At 45.2% G+C, this 15,266-nt stretch overlaps 1 protein-coding gene across 6 annotated transcripts in view; it reads right to left on the bottom strand.

The window, feature by feature from the left end:
* SPIDR (scaffold protein involved in DNA repair) overlaps nucleotides 1–15,266 on the bottom strand; it is a 258,391-nt gene that overhangs the window by 15,194 nt on the left and 227,931 nt on the right. For 5 of the 6 annotated variants that reach the window (XM_061123279.1, XM_061123278.1, XM_061123277.1 and 2 more), the window contains 5 exons: nucleotides 5,584–5,668; nucleotides 3,908–4,051; nucleotides 3,760–3,819; nucleotides 1,136–1,340; nucleotides 167–313 (listed from right to left, as the gene is read on the bottom strand). In XM_061123279.1, the coding sequence (XP_060979262.1) occupies nucleotides 167–313; nucleotides 1,136–1,340; nucleotides 3,760–3,819; nucleotides 3,908–4,051; nucleotides 5,584–5,668 (641 nt within the window). The other variant, XM_061123281.1, reaches the window with a different exon arrangement.

The raw sequence follows: 15,266 nt of genomic DNA on the forward strand, positions 1-15,266 counted from the left end.
CCAGCCTGGCTCTGCTTGTGTCTGAAAGGCTGGCATCTTTTCATTTTGTTCCTCATGTACCCTATGTCAGGTACTCAACAAATACTCAGTGAATAAATAACGAACACAAAATAAGTACGATATTTAAGAAAATACAAATCTCTCTTCCATCAAGATTGATACACACCTTGGATGCTGCAAATGGAGTTGACCCGAGTGCCAGGGCCCAGCTCATCCAGATGCAGGGGGCCCGTCAGCTCCCAGGCACCCACCATCATACCCCTACAGGGTTTCAGAGGCAGGAGGACAGTTCGGCTAACACAGACAATCTGACCTGCCAACAGAGATGCTTTGGATTACTCCAGCTCTAGGTTTGAAACAAGCAAGTTCTCCTGCCAGGAGAGACGCGTCCTTCACCAGCCTTCTGGCAGTTGGGGGCGGGAGGCGGGGGAGCGTGGTCAGGGGCACTGGCGTGGGGCCCCCGTATGTCGAGGGACACAGCCTGTGCAGAAAGGGAGACAGAGCTGTAAACACACACAAACATGGGTATCACATTCGATGCAGTAAGATCAACTTCGTGTCACGCAGCTTCAACACTGAAAATACACTGTCCAGGTAGGGTCCTCCTGTGGCTCCTGGAAAGAGCGCTGATGGGTGTAAGCACACAGTCAGGTCTCATCTGCAGACTCCAGCCAGCTCGGATGCAGACAACCATGGATGAAAAATACTTGGGGAAAGTTCCAGAAAGCAAAATGTGGATGTGCTGCACATCAACCAGTATCACACAGCCTGACGTGGCACGAGGTACAAGTTTTACAGGGTTTACAGGGTAAGAGCATGCATGTGGGTCCCACGCGAACACCACTGTTCTCTAGACAGGGACTTGGTGCTGTAGGGGGTGGCTACTGAAGAATGGACATAAATGCTTGAGCTCTGTTTGTTTTACAAAGTGGTGCTCTAGGCAGCAGTTTTGTTACTTCTGTACCCATAAAGCGCGACCCCGACAGACCCTCCCCAGTGACCCCAGCATCACCCCTGCATGCCAGCACCACAGGCCGGCACTCTGTTCTGTCTGGGCAGCTGTCACAGGGGCCTGGTCTGCAGGGGACTCTGGGCCAGGGGACAGACCAGCGCTGTCAGTAAGAGGAAGGCATACCTTGGTCTTGGAGAGCGTCCCGGAAGAGGAAGCTCTGGCAGGTGGCCTCGCAGAGAGCATCCCGGACCTCCTGGTCCAGCAGGCATGAGGCGGCCACACGCACAGGAACGGTTCTGGGGAGGCCTGAGTCCTTGTCCAGCGTCTGCAGAGTAATGTCGGTCACCACGAGCCACATCTCCCTTGGCTCCAGAGGCAAACTGTTTGCCTAGAATTCAAAGTCACGGTCAAGGCTATTAACCTGGGAGCTCTTCTTAAATCCAAAATTATTTTTAAAGGCAATAATTTTAGATGATTATTATTAACATTAATATCTGATATCATTTCAATAAGTATTTCCACAGATGCAATGGCCTTTGCATATGTGGTCATCAGCACCCCAGACATGGCCAAGCCCGGTGAGCTCCAGCCCTGTCGCTATTCTAAGGGCTCCATGGATGGGGGGAGGCCTGCCCCTCCCTGGCTCCTCTCTCCTTGTCCTCTGACCCATGAGGAAGAAGTCACGCACTTCCTCCCAATCCCACGTCCACACAGTGAGGATGTGAGTCATCACACTGGCTTCCACGAAGTACACACTCTTCTCTCCTGCGAGATGTAAGTGTCCCAAGGATGAGGAAGTGTGATGAATGGAACGTTCACACCCCCGGCCCCACGGATGCACATCGTGAATCCTGCACTCCAGTTCGATGGTCATGGACACAGGGCCTTCGGGAGGTGGCTAGGACACAACTACATCAGAGTCTTCTGCCATTAGGATTCAGTAGATGCAAATGGCGGAGAAGGCAATGGCACCCCACTCCAGTGTTCTTGCCTGGAAAATCCCATGGACAGGGGCCTGGTGGGCTTCCATCTATGGGGTCACACAGAGTCGGACATGACTGAAGCGACTTAGCAGCAGCAACAGCAGCAGCAGATGAAACGGGGACAAGGATCTGACTGGAAATAGCCCTAGGGTCAGCAGGGCCAGGCTATGAGAAGCTGGTTGGCATGAGGGTCAAGGTGTTGCTGGCATAGATGGTGTGGTCAGGCTGATGATCCCACATGGCTGGTGGACATGACTGGGCAAAGAAGTCACCTTTGTGTCACCTGACCTTTTTACAGTGAGGTCAGGAACTGTGAGCTGAGTGGAGAAGGCAGTTGGATGGAAGGCTGATAACACAAGAAATTAGAGAAGTTTATACTGAGGAAAGTGAGAGCCAGGTTTCTCAGAGCTGGATGAGGAGTTATTAATATGGAAGTGAGGAAATCTAGAGTCAGTTCCATGGTTATGGCCTAGAGTTGGAAGTACTGGTATAAGATGATGAGTTTTAGGTAGAGACAGATGCAAAGAAAGATGTGGATCGGTAGGTACGTGTGCATGAGTACACACACATACTTCCTTGTTCCGTCTGCTGAGATGGCCCAGCAGCAATGAGCCCACTGAGGACCCAGATCTTGGCTTCTAAATGCCATTCTTAACTAAAATCAACCAGGGGCTCCTTAGAAGACAGCCGATTCCAGGGCAGAGGAAACAAGATGAGTTGGAGCATCTTATTATTGCAGAAAGTAAGGGAGCCCTTGAGGAGTGATGGGGACATGTCCAAAGGACATGGGAGCTGGCTTGAATCTGGGGAGACGTAAGCATTGGAATAAATGACAGTTACAGATAACAACTCATTGAATAAAAATTCAATCTACTGGTTCAAGCTGAGATAAATGACTGAATGCATAAATATATCATGAAAATAAAAGTTCCTAGGTATAGCCAATGCCAACTAATAAATATAGAAAAATGCTGGAATTAGAAAATTATCATTTAGCCACTATCAGAGTAACAATTCAAGCAAGATTCATATAGATGTTACAATGAATGGGTAGAAGTTTGATAAGAAACAGGATATTAAAATAGTCTTAAGCTATCTTCCTACAAAACATTTGTTACACGGTTATTAAGCAAGTAAGTATGGAATATTTATTAGTTAACTTTAGAGTGGAGAAGCCTGGAAAACACCATCTTAATCAATTGGTATCATATCACAGCACTGGGACAGCTCAACTGCGTGCTCCTGGTACCGACACAGTGTTTTTATGTGGCATAGATCACAAATCTCTTTGTGGTCAGGCAAATCTACATGGAGGGGCATTCTGTTAAGTAATCAACCTCTTCTTCAAAAATGACATAAAGGTCATAAAAGATAAGAAAGATGAAGAAACGTTCCATCTAAAGGAAACAGAAGGGACAGGACCCCAAGGTCCCACACATGGCCCTGTGCTGGACGGAGGAGTTCATCTTAGCAAATGGTCAGTTTCTCAGGAAGGGCAAGGATTTCCACAGACCAGCTGAAGGTGGCAGTGCATCTGGACACTCCCTCCCCCTCCACCTCTGGCCCAGCTGCAGGGCTGTGGGCAGGAGCCAGTGAGTGACAGCCGCTGAGAGCACACTCAGGCTGTGCCTGGCGGCTTCATGCCCAGGACTTCACGAGAGGCCGCAGCCCCACCTGCAAAAGCAGCGCACTTAGCACCATGTCAGCGCAGACTGTGCATAACTGGCATTCAACAATGCTTTTCTGTTTGGGTACTCCACCCATTTCTGAGCGAGATTATCCTTTGGTAAGCTGTACAAGTGAAGAGAAAGAGAGACGGATCACCTGTGGTCTCCGGTAAATCACTCTGGCATAGAAGCTGCAATGGGTACAGACGCCGTCGGTCTGGAATGTATTGAAAACAGTGCGTAAGTCTCCCCAAGCCCACACACACAGCAAAGCAACAGAGGCCTGGTACACACAAAGGCACCACCTGCAGAATTTCTTTTAAGAAGCGGGGAGTCGGTGGCTGGTAAAGTTCCACAACAGGGTTGTCTTCAATTACATCAATCTGCCCCACATCTGGATGAGCGCTGAGGATGTAACAGAAGCTAGGAGGAGGCAGATGAGTTTTCTCCTGTTTAAAATGAAGACAAAAGTAGAATGTGAATGCACTGCTAAAAGACTCAAATGCACTATTAACATAAATTGACTCTTCAACAGAGCCGTCTCTGCTCACAGATGCAGACCGACTCTCTGCAAGGCTCTTTACAGATGGGGTTATTTCTCTCTGGACCCAGCATGAAAGCTTCTGTGCTCCTGAATTTATCACCAATTCAAGATGTCATTCTAGAAACTCACTCTTCAGATGCACTGAAGACTCCATTCACAAAGTTCTTCCCTGTGAGGCATCTAAAAATGGCATCTCTGACTGGGCCACTGCTCCAGCTCTGGACAGAGCTCCTGTGTCCGCCTGGGCAGAAGTCAGAACCACACAAGCAAGGGGCCAGCTCTCAGCCTGGGGAGCCAAGGCCTGAAGCAGTAGCTGCCAGCCTGCTGGACACGGTTCAGAGCAGGAAGGACAGACATGCTTCCTCAATGTTGCTACCTGTGGGCAACTAGCTACCATACACAAGGTGAGGGGGAAGGAGAGGGAGACCCTGAGCTGAGCGGAGATGGCGGTTGGACTGATGCCCACGGATTCCGTGCACTGAGTCTTTGCTCTAACTGGTGCTCAGTGGTGGTTCTACTACTGATTGGAAGGAGGCAGGGAAACCACCTGCTTCTTGTTGGGTGCGAGGCTGAGACCCTCAGTGTGCAGTGGCCCATGATGATGGGGGTGGAGAGAGGTCACCATAAGGGAACCTCCGGAAGCACGCATGTGGCACAGTGGAGAAGGCAGCTAGGCTCTGGCCTACAAGTGAGGCAGCGCTGTGACCTCTGTCCTGGCTCACACTCACTGGATCCAGGCTTCTTGGGGGTGCACTGTGTGTGTGTGGGCGGGGTACCTCAATGCCGGGCTAACTCACAGGGCTTCTTGGGGGGTGCACTGTGTGTGTGTGTAGGGGGGGTGCCTCAATGCCGGGCTAACTCACAGGGCTTCTCGGGGGGTGCACTCTGTGTGTGTGTGGGGGGGGGTACCTCAATGCCGGGCTAACTCACAGGGCTTCTTGGGGGGTGCACTGTGTGTGTGTGTAGGGGGGGTGCCTCAATGCCGGGCTAACTCACAGGGCTTCTTGGGGGATGCACTGTGTGTGTGTGGGCAGGGTACCTCAATGCTGGGCTAACTCACAGGGCTTCTTGGGGGGTGCACTGTGTGTGTGTGTAGTGGGGGTGCCTCAATGCCGGGCTAACTCACAGGGCTTCTCGGGGGGTGCACTGTGTGTGTGTGGGCGGGGTACCTCAATGCCGGGCTAACTCACAGGGCTTCTTGGGGGGTGCACTGTGTGTGTGTGTAGGGCGGGTGCCTCAATGCTGGGCTAACTCACAGGGCTTCTTGGGGGGTGCACTGTGTGTGTGTGTGTGGGGGGTGCCTCAATGCCGGGCTAACTCACAGGGCTTCTTGGGGGGTGCACTGTGTGTGGGGGTGCCTCAATGCCAGGCTAACCTCACAGGGTTTCTCAGGAGGTGCACTGTTGTGGCGGGGCGGTGCCTCAATGCTGGGCTTACCTCGAAGGCTGTGCCAGGGCCTGTTGCTTTCAGAACTGCCCGTGGAGGCCACATGGTGTCAATCAAACTAAAAAGCTCAGCCATCCTGGAGAAAGAAGAGATGCTGGTCAGTGAGCCGGTCACATGCAGGCTGAACACCAAGAAGCCAACATTCAGAATATGCGATGAAGTCAGGGGCACACAGACAGACAGACCGAACTTGCAACCTGGAATGTGTAACAGGAAAGAGACTTCACTAAATTATCATGCATTTGGTATGTCTGGAGAAAACTCTTAATTCAGAAAGACACATGCACTCTAACTCTCATAGCAGCACTATTCACAACAGACAGGACATGGAAGCAACCTAAATGTCTATCAACAGAGGGGTGGATAAAGAAGATGTGGAGCATATATACAATGGAATACTACTCAGCCACAAAAAAGAATGAAATAATGCCATTTGCAGCAACATGGATGGATCCAGAAATTATACTAAGTGAAGGAAGTCAGAAACAGGAAAACAAATTTCATATGATATCATTTACGTGTGGAATCTTAAGAAAATGATACAAATGAACTTATTTACAGAACAGAAATAGACTCACTGATGTAAGAAACAAACTGATGTTTACCAGACAGGAAAGGGAAGGGGATTGGGATATATTAGAACTTTGGGATTAACAGAGACACACCCCTATATATAAAACAGATAAATAATAAGAACCTACTGTATAGGATAGGAAAATATATGCAATAAATTGTAATAATCGATAATGGAAAAGAAACTGAAAAAGAATATATATACGCATATATGTATAACTGAATCACTTTGCTATCCATCCAAAACCATGTAAATCAACTATACTTCAATAAAAAAATATAAAAAATTATGATACATCTGCACAATGAAATATGATACAGCTTTTGAAACATTTACACATAAACTATTTATGGACATGGAAAGATATTCATGATACCTTGCTAAGTGGAAAGCAGACAACAAATTATAAGGTCTCTCTCTGAAAGAGCAAAAAAATGTTTTTAGTGGTTATCCGAGTAGTACTTAAAGGTGACATTTATTTTCTTCCTTTGGTTTAAGTGTTTCCTTTATATTTCAAAAACAGATATGTGTTACTCACAGAACAAGAAAAATTGTCAATATTATCTAAAATAAAAGATATAGTTAGACACAAAAAGACAAATAGTGTGTGATTCCATTTATATGAGGTCCCCAACCAGACCAATTCACAGAAAGAAGGTAGAGGGTGGCTGTCAGGGGCTGGGGAGCCAGCGGTTCATGGGACAGAGCTTCACTTCACGAGGGTGACAGGTTCTGGGACATGCCGGTGTGATGGCTGCAGGGCACTGTGAATGTACTTCCTGCTAACTAAAAACTGTTAAGATGGAAACTTTTAAATTATGTACATTTTACCACAGTTTTTAAAATGCCGTTTTAGTTGAAAAAAAAAAAAAGTATATGTCTCAAAGCCTTCTTAGATTTTGCCCTAACTTTCAATAGTGTTAATAGATAATAATGTTGTTTACTTTTTTAAAAGCTTGTGACCTTAAGAATTAATATTACATACTCTTATTTTTCTCAACATTTAATAGCATGTACTATTTTAAGTGCTTAGGATCCAGCAGTTAAACTCAGAGTTGAGAATGAGCGTTTTGGCATCACAGAGAAGGAGACTCAAAGCTTCCCTGCTGTCTTCTGGGCCCTCACATCGATCACAGCAGAAATGTGGCACACAGGGCGTGGTCTACAGTCAACACCAAGATTCTGGGTCCAAATCAAGAACAAAAGCGGTGAGTAAATGGGGACACGCTGGTGAAAAGTCACTCTCCCCTTCTCCTGGCAGCAGCTGTTTGTGGAGGTGACTGGACAGAGCTGGGTGACTGACCAGGGCCAGCTGAGGTTGAGAGGTGGCCACTGGACGCCGGGGGCCCCCTGGAAGCTGGGGGGCCCGCTGTGCCTCTCTGTCTGCCCACTTCTGCCCCTCCTCCTTCCACACAGCTCCCCGAGGGATGGGCACCAAAGTGCTAGCCCAGTCGAGGCTTGGAGACTCGGTGAGGGACTCACCAGCACTCACAAGTCTCATGTGCACCGACACAACCTCAGAGAACCCTGCGTAAACAGTCATGCGGTGCCTGCTGTGTTCAGCTCGGCTTCCGTCACTCAGCACAGTGGCCTCGAGATCCACCCAGGCTGCAGTGGCACCAGCAGCTCGTTGCTTTTACTGCTGAGCGCTGTCCATGGTGTGGATGTGACACAGCTTGTTTACCATTCACCTCTGAGGGATATGGGGTTTTTTTCCAGCTTGGGGCTATTAAAAACACTTGGCACAGAATTTTACAGGAATGCTGATGTTCTTTTCTCCAGGTAAGTGCCCAGGGATGCAGCTGCTTGGGTAAGTATGTTCAGATTTTAAAGGGACTGCCAACTCTGTTCCTGAAGGGGACCACACCACCTTACAGCCCCACCAGCAACATATGAGAGAGTTTCTTCACATCCTCACTAGCATCCAAGGCTGTCACTGTTTCTCATTTCAGCTGTTCTGATAGGAGTACAGTAATATTCACCTCGGTCATGCTGTGCTTCCACCTAAGGACAGTGACGTTAAACGTCTTTCCGGGCGTTTATCTGCCATGTGATGTCCTCTTTGGAAATGTCTCTTCATGTCCTTTGCCCATTTTCTAATTGGACTGAGTGTGTGTATGTTTACGGCTGAGTCTTGAGATTTCATTATATAGTCTAAGATATAATATTTACAAATATTTTCCCATGGTCTGTAGCTTATCTTTTCATTCTCTTAACATTCTCTTCATTTTGATAAAGTCCAACTTACTGATTTTTTTCCTTTCATGGATCACACTTTTGGCATCTATCTCAGAACTCTTTCCTAGCAGGTCCCAATGGTTTTCTACTAAAAACTTTATAGTTTTATGTGTTATAATTAAACCTAAGGTATTTTGTGAGGTGTGAGATTGAGGTTGAGATTAATTTTTTGCCCATCCACGGGCAGTGAGCTGAGACCATCCTTCCTCCATTTAGTGGCTTTATTTGCACTTGGTCAGGAGTCACTTGGCCGTAATCCTACAGCCGTTCCTAGGTTCTCTCCACTGATGAGTCATGCCTCCACCAATGCAGCAGTTTCTTGTAGCCATTTAATAAATTCTGAAATTGGGTACCATTCATTCCTCCCACTCTATCCCTTTACAAAGTGGTTTTATCTATTCTGGTTCCTCTGCATTTCCAAATAAAGTTTGGAATAGGCCTAGATACATCTACACATTTTTTTGTTGGAACTTTAATGTGCATTGTGTCAAGCCGATCCACTCTTCTGGGGAGAGGTAGCATCTTTACGATGTTGTCTTCCAATCCATGAACGTGGTAAATGTTTATTTAGATGTCCACTGATTTCTTTAATCAGTGTTTTGTAGTTTGCAGCATACAACTCCTGACACATTTCATTAGGGTTATGCCTAAATACTCCTTTTTCAGCAACTAAAAATATTGTATTTTAAATTCTGATTTCGAAGGGTTCACTGGAAATGTGACTGACTTTTGAATGTTAATCTTGTATGCTTCCCTTGTATGCTTGTATAGTCCCTTGTATAGTCCCCTTGTATGCTGGGACTCTGCTAAACTGACTTACTTATCTTAGGAACCTTTTTGTCTTTTGCAGATTCTTCGGGATTTCTGACATAGACCATCGTGTCATCTCACAGTTTTATTTCTTCCTTTCTGATTCTTTTGCTTTGCCTTGCCTCACTGTGCTAGTCAGTCTGTTTAGTACTTTTAAAGCACTCTGTCAGAATCTAACATTTAACTTCTACTTATATATATATAATCCAACGTTTAACTTCCACTTTTAAACACTCTGATATGAACAAACCCTGAGAGGACCTCAAGGACAGAGAACATGACCAGGAACACCCGGAGAGTGTTGGGGTGTGATGTCAGCAACAGGACACTGGTGAAGCTGGATGAAGGTCAAAGTCACTACCCTCTTCCCTCAACTGTAGACAAGTTCTCTCATTCCTTTCCTCTTTCTCCCTGCCCCCACTACGTAATGAAACTACTCAAAGAAAGGCTGGGCAAGGACAACAAAAACTGCAAACCCAGGTGAACTTGTGGAGGAAAAGCAAACACGCCCCTTGCCATTCTGTGCATGTCTGTCTGAAGCTAAACCCCTGGTTTTACCAACTGGACTGGCCATTTTGGTGAGAAAAAAAGTGGTACAATACTACTGACTGCTATATTCGTGTAACAGAGCATCAGGCCGCCATGAAAAGGGTTGAAGCACTGACACATGATGCAACATGGATGGACCTCGAAAACAAGCTGCCCAATGGAAGGAGCCAAGATGGTTCCTCGCCATCACATGTTCAGCACGTGCAAAGTCACAGGGACAGACAGCAGATGAACAGCTGACAGGGTGGGGGTGGGGGGAGGGAGTGACTGCTCATGGGGATGTGCCTCTTCGGGGAGAGATTCCCGAAGTAGAAATCAATTGAATTAGAAATCAGCTGTTCCTGAATTAGACAGTGATGGCATCAAGTCGGGCACTCTGACTTTAGGGACGACACTCTGCTAAGAACACCCCACAAACACCCCACAGGTGAGGGGATTACCAAACATGTTCCAAGGTTAATTCAATGCATTTCAGGATGATATTTTTCAAATTGTAGATAGAGAAACTGAAAAAAGAAAATTAAGTGCTCAGAAGGTAGACTGACAAGGTTAAACAAAGCCACAAACAAACACTCACACAGCAGTGCTGCAAAACAGAGGAGCTGGTTTCCTCAGAAGCTAGTGAAAGGAAGAGATATCCAGTGAAGCTGGGGAAGAATCAGGGGACACAATCTCAATACAGAGGTGGAGATGTGGCAACAGAACAGAATTTGTGGTGACCGTGGTAACTGGTCACACAGTGGTGACCATTTCATGATGTGTAAACATATCAAATCACTATGTTGTACACTTGAAACTAATATAATATTGTATGTTAATTATAACTCAGTAAAATTTTTTACGTTAAAAAAAAAGAAAAATAAATGCATACACATCTGAAATTAAGCCTTTTTTATTCTTCCTTTGCACCATCACTTAAATTTATTATATAACCAGGTAAGATAAATTTATAATTTTGGAATATGTCACATTTTGCAGGATAACTGCTAGTTGTATTTTTAAAAGGTCCTTCCTAATCTTAATTCTTTCTTCAAGGTTTAGGATATAAAAATATTAACTAGAGCTTCCCTGGTGGTCCAGTGGTTAAGAATCCACCTTGCTAAATCTCTTCCAACTCATTGTTATCGTTTTAATTCTTTATAAAGGCTTCATGATATTCCACGATGTGGTGTATCAAAACTAATTCAGTATTTTCTCTGTTGATAAGCGTTCATTAAAAAATGTCTTTCTTGATACATTGGTGGCATTTACAAGGGAACAGAGTAAAATTTACATGCTCATTTTTATATTTTTAAGTTGGAATTATAGCATTCAAACTGGTGAACAAATGCTAAACATGAGTTTATTTTCATAAAGTTATAATAATTGATTAAAAAAAAAAAAGACTCCACCTTGCAATGCAGGGGACACAGGTTCCAGGCTGGTCCAGGAGGACCCCACATGCCACGGAGCAACTCTGCCCGTGTGCACAGCTACTGAGCCCATGCACTCTGGCGCCCGTTTGCCACAACAAGAGAAGTCACAGTAATGAGAAGTTTGAGCACCACAATGAAGAGTAGTCCCTGCTCGCTGTAACTAGGGAAAGCCCCACGCAGCAACAAAGGCCTAGGACAGCCAAAAAAACTAACTAATTAAATAACTAGCACAGCTTTGGTGACTGAAGTAAAGTCCGATGCTGTAAAGAGCAATATTGCATAGGAACCTTGAATGTTAGGTCCATGAATCAAGGCAAATTGGAAGTGGTCAAACAGAAGATGGCAAGAGTGAACACTGATATTTTGGGAATCAGCGAACTAAAACAGACTGGAATGGGTGAATTTAACTCAGATGACCACTGTATCTACTACTGTGGCAAAAATTCCTTAGAAGAAATGGAGTGGCCACCATAGTCAACAAAAGAGTCTGAAATGCAGTACTTAGATGCAATCTCAAAAATGACAGAATGATCTCTGTTCATTTCCAAGGCAAACCATTCAATATCAGAGTAATCCAAGTCTATGCCCTGACCAGTAATGCTGAAGAAGTTGAAGTTGAATGGTTCTATGAAGACCTACAAGACCCCCTAGAAGTAACACCCAAAAAAGATGTCCTTTTCATTATAGAATACTGGAATGCCAAAGTAGGAAGTCAAGAGATATCTGGAGTAACAGGCAAATTTCATCTTGGAGTACAAAATGAAACAGGGCAAAGGCTAACAGAGTTTTGCCAAGAGAATGCACTGGTCATAGCAAACACCCTCTTCCAACAACACAAGAGAAGACTCTACACATGGACATCACAGATGGTCAATACAGAAATCAGATTGAGTATATTCTTTGCAGCCAAAGATGGAGAAGCTCTATACAGTCAGCAAAAACAAGACCAGGAGCTGACTGTGGCTCAGATCATGAACTCCTTTATTGCCGAATTCAGACTTAAATTGAAGAAAGCAGGGAAAACCACTAGACCATTCAGGTATGACCTAAATCAAATTCCTTACGATTATACAGTGGAAGAGACAAATAGATTCAAGGGATTAGATCTGATAGACTGAGTGCCTGAAGAACTACGGACGCAGATTCGTGACATTGTACAGGAGACAGTGATCAAGACTATCCCCAAGGAAAAGAAATGCAAAAAGGCAAAATGGTTGTCTGAGGAGACCTTAAAAACAGCTGAGAAAAGAAGAGAAGTGAAAGGCAAAAGAGAAAAGGAAAGATATACCCATCTGAATGCAGAGTTCCAAAGAATAGCAAGGAGAGATAAGACAGCCTGTGAAAGTGCTGCAGTCAATATGCCAGCAAATTAGGAAAACTCAGCAGTAGCCACAGGACTGGAAAAGGTCAGTTTTCATTTCAATCCCAAAGAAAGGTAATGCCAAAGAACATTCAAAGTACCACACAATTGCACTTATCTCACACGCTAGCAAAGTAATGCTCAAAATTCTTCAAGTCAGGCTTCAATAGTACGAGAACCGTGAACTTCCAGATGTTCAAGCTGGATTTAGAAAAGGCAGAGGAACCAGAGATCAAATTGCCAACATCCACTGGATCATCGAAAAAGCAAGAGAGTTCCAGAAAAACATCTACTTCTGCTTTATTAACTACATCAAAGCCTTTGACTGTGTGGATCACAACAAACTGGAAAATTCTTCAAGAGACGGGAATACCAGACCACCTTACCTGCCTCCTGAGAAATCTCTATGCAGGTCAAAAAACAACAGTCAGAACAGGACATGGAACAATAGACTGGTTACAAATTGGGAAAGGAGTATGTCAAGGCTGTACATTGTCACCCTACTTATTTAACTTATATACAGAGTACATCATGAGAAATGCCGGGCTGAATGAAGCACAAGCTGGAATCAATGTTGCTGGGAGAAGTACCAGTAACCTCACATATTCAGATTATACCACCTTTATGGCAGAAAGTGAAGAAGAACTAAAGAGCCTCTTGATGAATGTGAAAGAGGAGAGTGAAAAAGTTGCTTAAAACTCAACATTCAGAAAACAAAGATTATGGCATCCGGTCCCATCACTTCATGGCAAGTAGATGGGGAAACAATGGAAACGGTCACAGACTTTATTTTTTGGGGCTCCAAAATCACTGCAGATGGTGATTGCAGCCATGAAATTAAAAGACGCTTACTCCTTGGAAGAAAAGCTATGACCAACCTAGACAGCATATTAAAAAGCAGACACGTTACTCTGCCAACAATGGTCTGTATAGTCAAAGCTATGGTTTTTCCAGTAGTCATGTACGGATGTGAGAGTTGGACTATAAAGAAAACTGAACACAGAAGAATTGATGCCTTTGAACTGTGGTGTTGGAGAAGGCTCTTGAGAGTCCCTTGAACTGCAAGGAGACCAAACCAGTCTATCCTAAAGGAAATCAGTCCTGAATATTCACTGGAAAGACTGATGCTGAAGCTGAAACTCCAATACTTTGGCCACCTGATGGGAAGAACTGACTCACTGGGAAAGACCCTGATGCTGGGAAAGATTGCAGGCAGGAGGAGAAGGGGATGACAGAGGATGAAATGGTTGGATGGTATCACTGACTCGATGGAATAAGTTTGATTAAGCTCCAGGAGTTGGTGATGGGCAGGGAAGTCTGGTGTGCTGCAGTCCATGTGATTGCAAAGAGTCAGACACGACTGAGAGAATGGACTGAACTGAACTGAGCACAAGCTTGTATAAAACAAGTACTTTGTGCATTTCTGTTCTACCTGGGCAGGAACTGCCACACACGCACAGACACACACACACTCAGCAAGGGAAGTAAGGAATTCTTGCTGCAAGCTGCTGCTGTCCAGAACTGCAGACAGTTCTCAGGCTGGTCTCAGGGCCCAGGAGGTCTTTATCACTTCAACAGTGTCACATGACCTACTTACCAGTGTGGAGGCAGGAACACCCACATTCCACACAAAATCTGTCAGCCCAGATTTTCTGACAGATACATACACTTTTTATCCAACATTACCAGTGCGCTCTCATATTTGAAACAAGCTAGCTTCTTCACAATCTACTCCGTCACCACAGATTCACAGACCACGTAGCTGCCCTGCACAGACTTCCCCGAAGACCCTCTGCTCTCCTGTGGGGATAGTCTACGTGGGCACAAGCAGCAAATCAACACAACCCTCTGTCAAGTGACTGGACTCTGAGGACAAACATAAAATGGTAAAACTATAAAGAAGACAGCAGAGGAAATCAGGACTGCAGAGATCTTGGGGCATGGGGTGGCGCCTGGATGCCCAGCACGTTCTGTTCTTTGAATCTGGTGGTGGCATCCTGGGTAGCCCTACAGTTGTGTTCACTCTACTCTGCGCTGAGGAACTGCTCTCACGTCTGTCACGTTACCCCGTAAACAAGGCTAACTGAAAAAGTCAGCAGAGGAGACACAGGGCACACACACACGTCCGTGACTAGCAGTGGCAGAAACTGGAAAGGACACCCTTGGAAACAACAAAGAGAAAAGCAACCATCCTTCTTTGTTTATAGACAAGTTTGCATTCATGGAGAAAGATGTGGAGTAAATGCCCAGCAGAAAGGAGATGTTGAGATTTCCTTTTCTCCATGTATTAACAACCAGTGACAGCGGCAGCTGTATCATGATCTCCCACAGATAACCCTGAGAGGCCTGGTCTGACGCTTCTCCAACATGTGGTCCAGCCCCAGCGCGCCCTTGGGACCACTCTCTCCACTGTCAGTGATTCCAGGGAGAAGAGCAAAGTCTCTGGTTTAAAAAGAATAGTAATGAAAATGACTATACTATCATGAAAAATAGTAATGAAAACGTCCAGTTCTTAAAAGTCATATTTTCATTAATAAGTGTCTAAGTAAACAGGAAAAAAAAATGTTGAACTAAACCTGAGGCATTCAGTGCAATTATTTAGTATGGATCTGATGCTCCTCCAGTCATTCAAGATAATTCCAGCAGAGATGGCTCACTGCTACTGCTTAACAAAAACAATGGAAAACACCAAGAATCTAAATTTACATCACTACTGACAAGAAATGGT

This window comes from Dama dama, chromosome 21 (genome assembly GCF_033118175.1).
Source record: "Dama dama isolate Ldn47 chromosome 21, ASM3311817v1, whole genome shotgun sequence".
NCBI classification, from domain to species: Eukaryota; Metazoa; Chordata; class Mammalia; order Artiodactyla; family Cervidae; genus Dama; species Dama dama.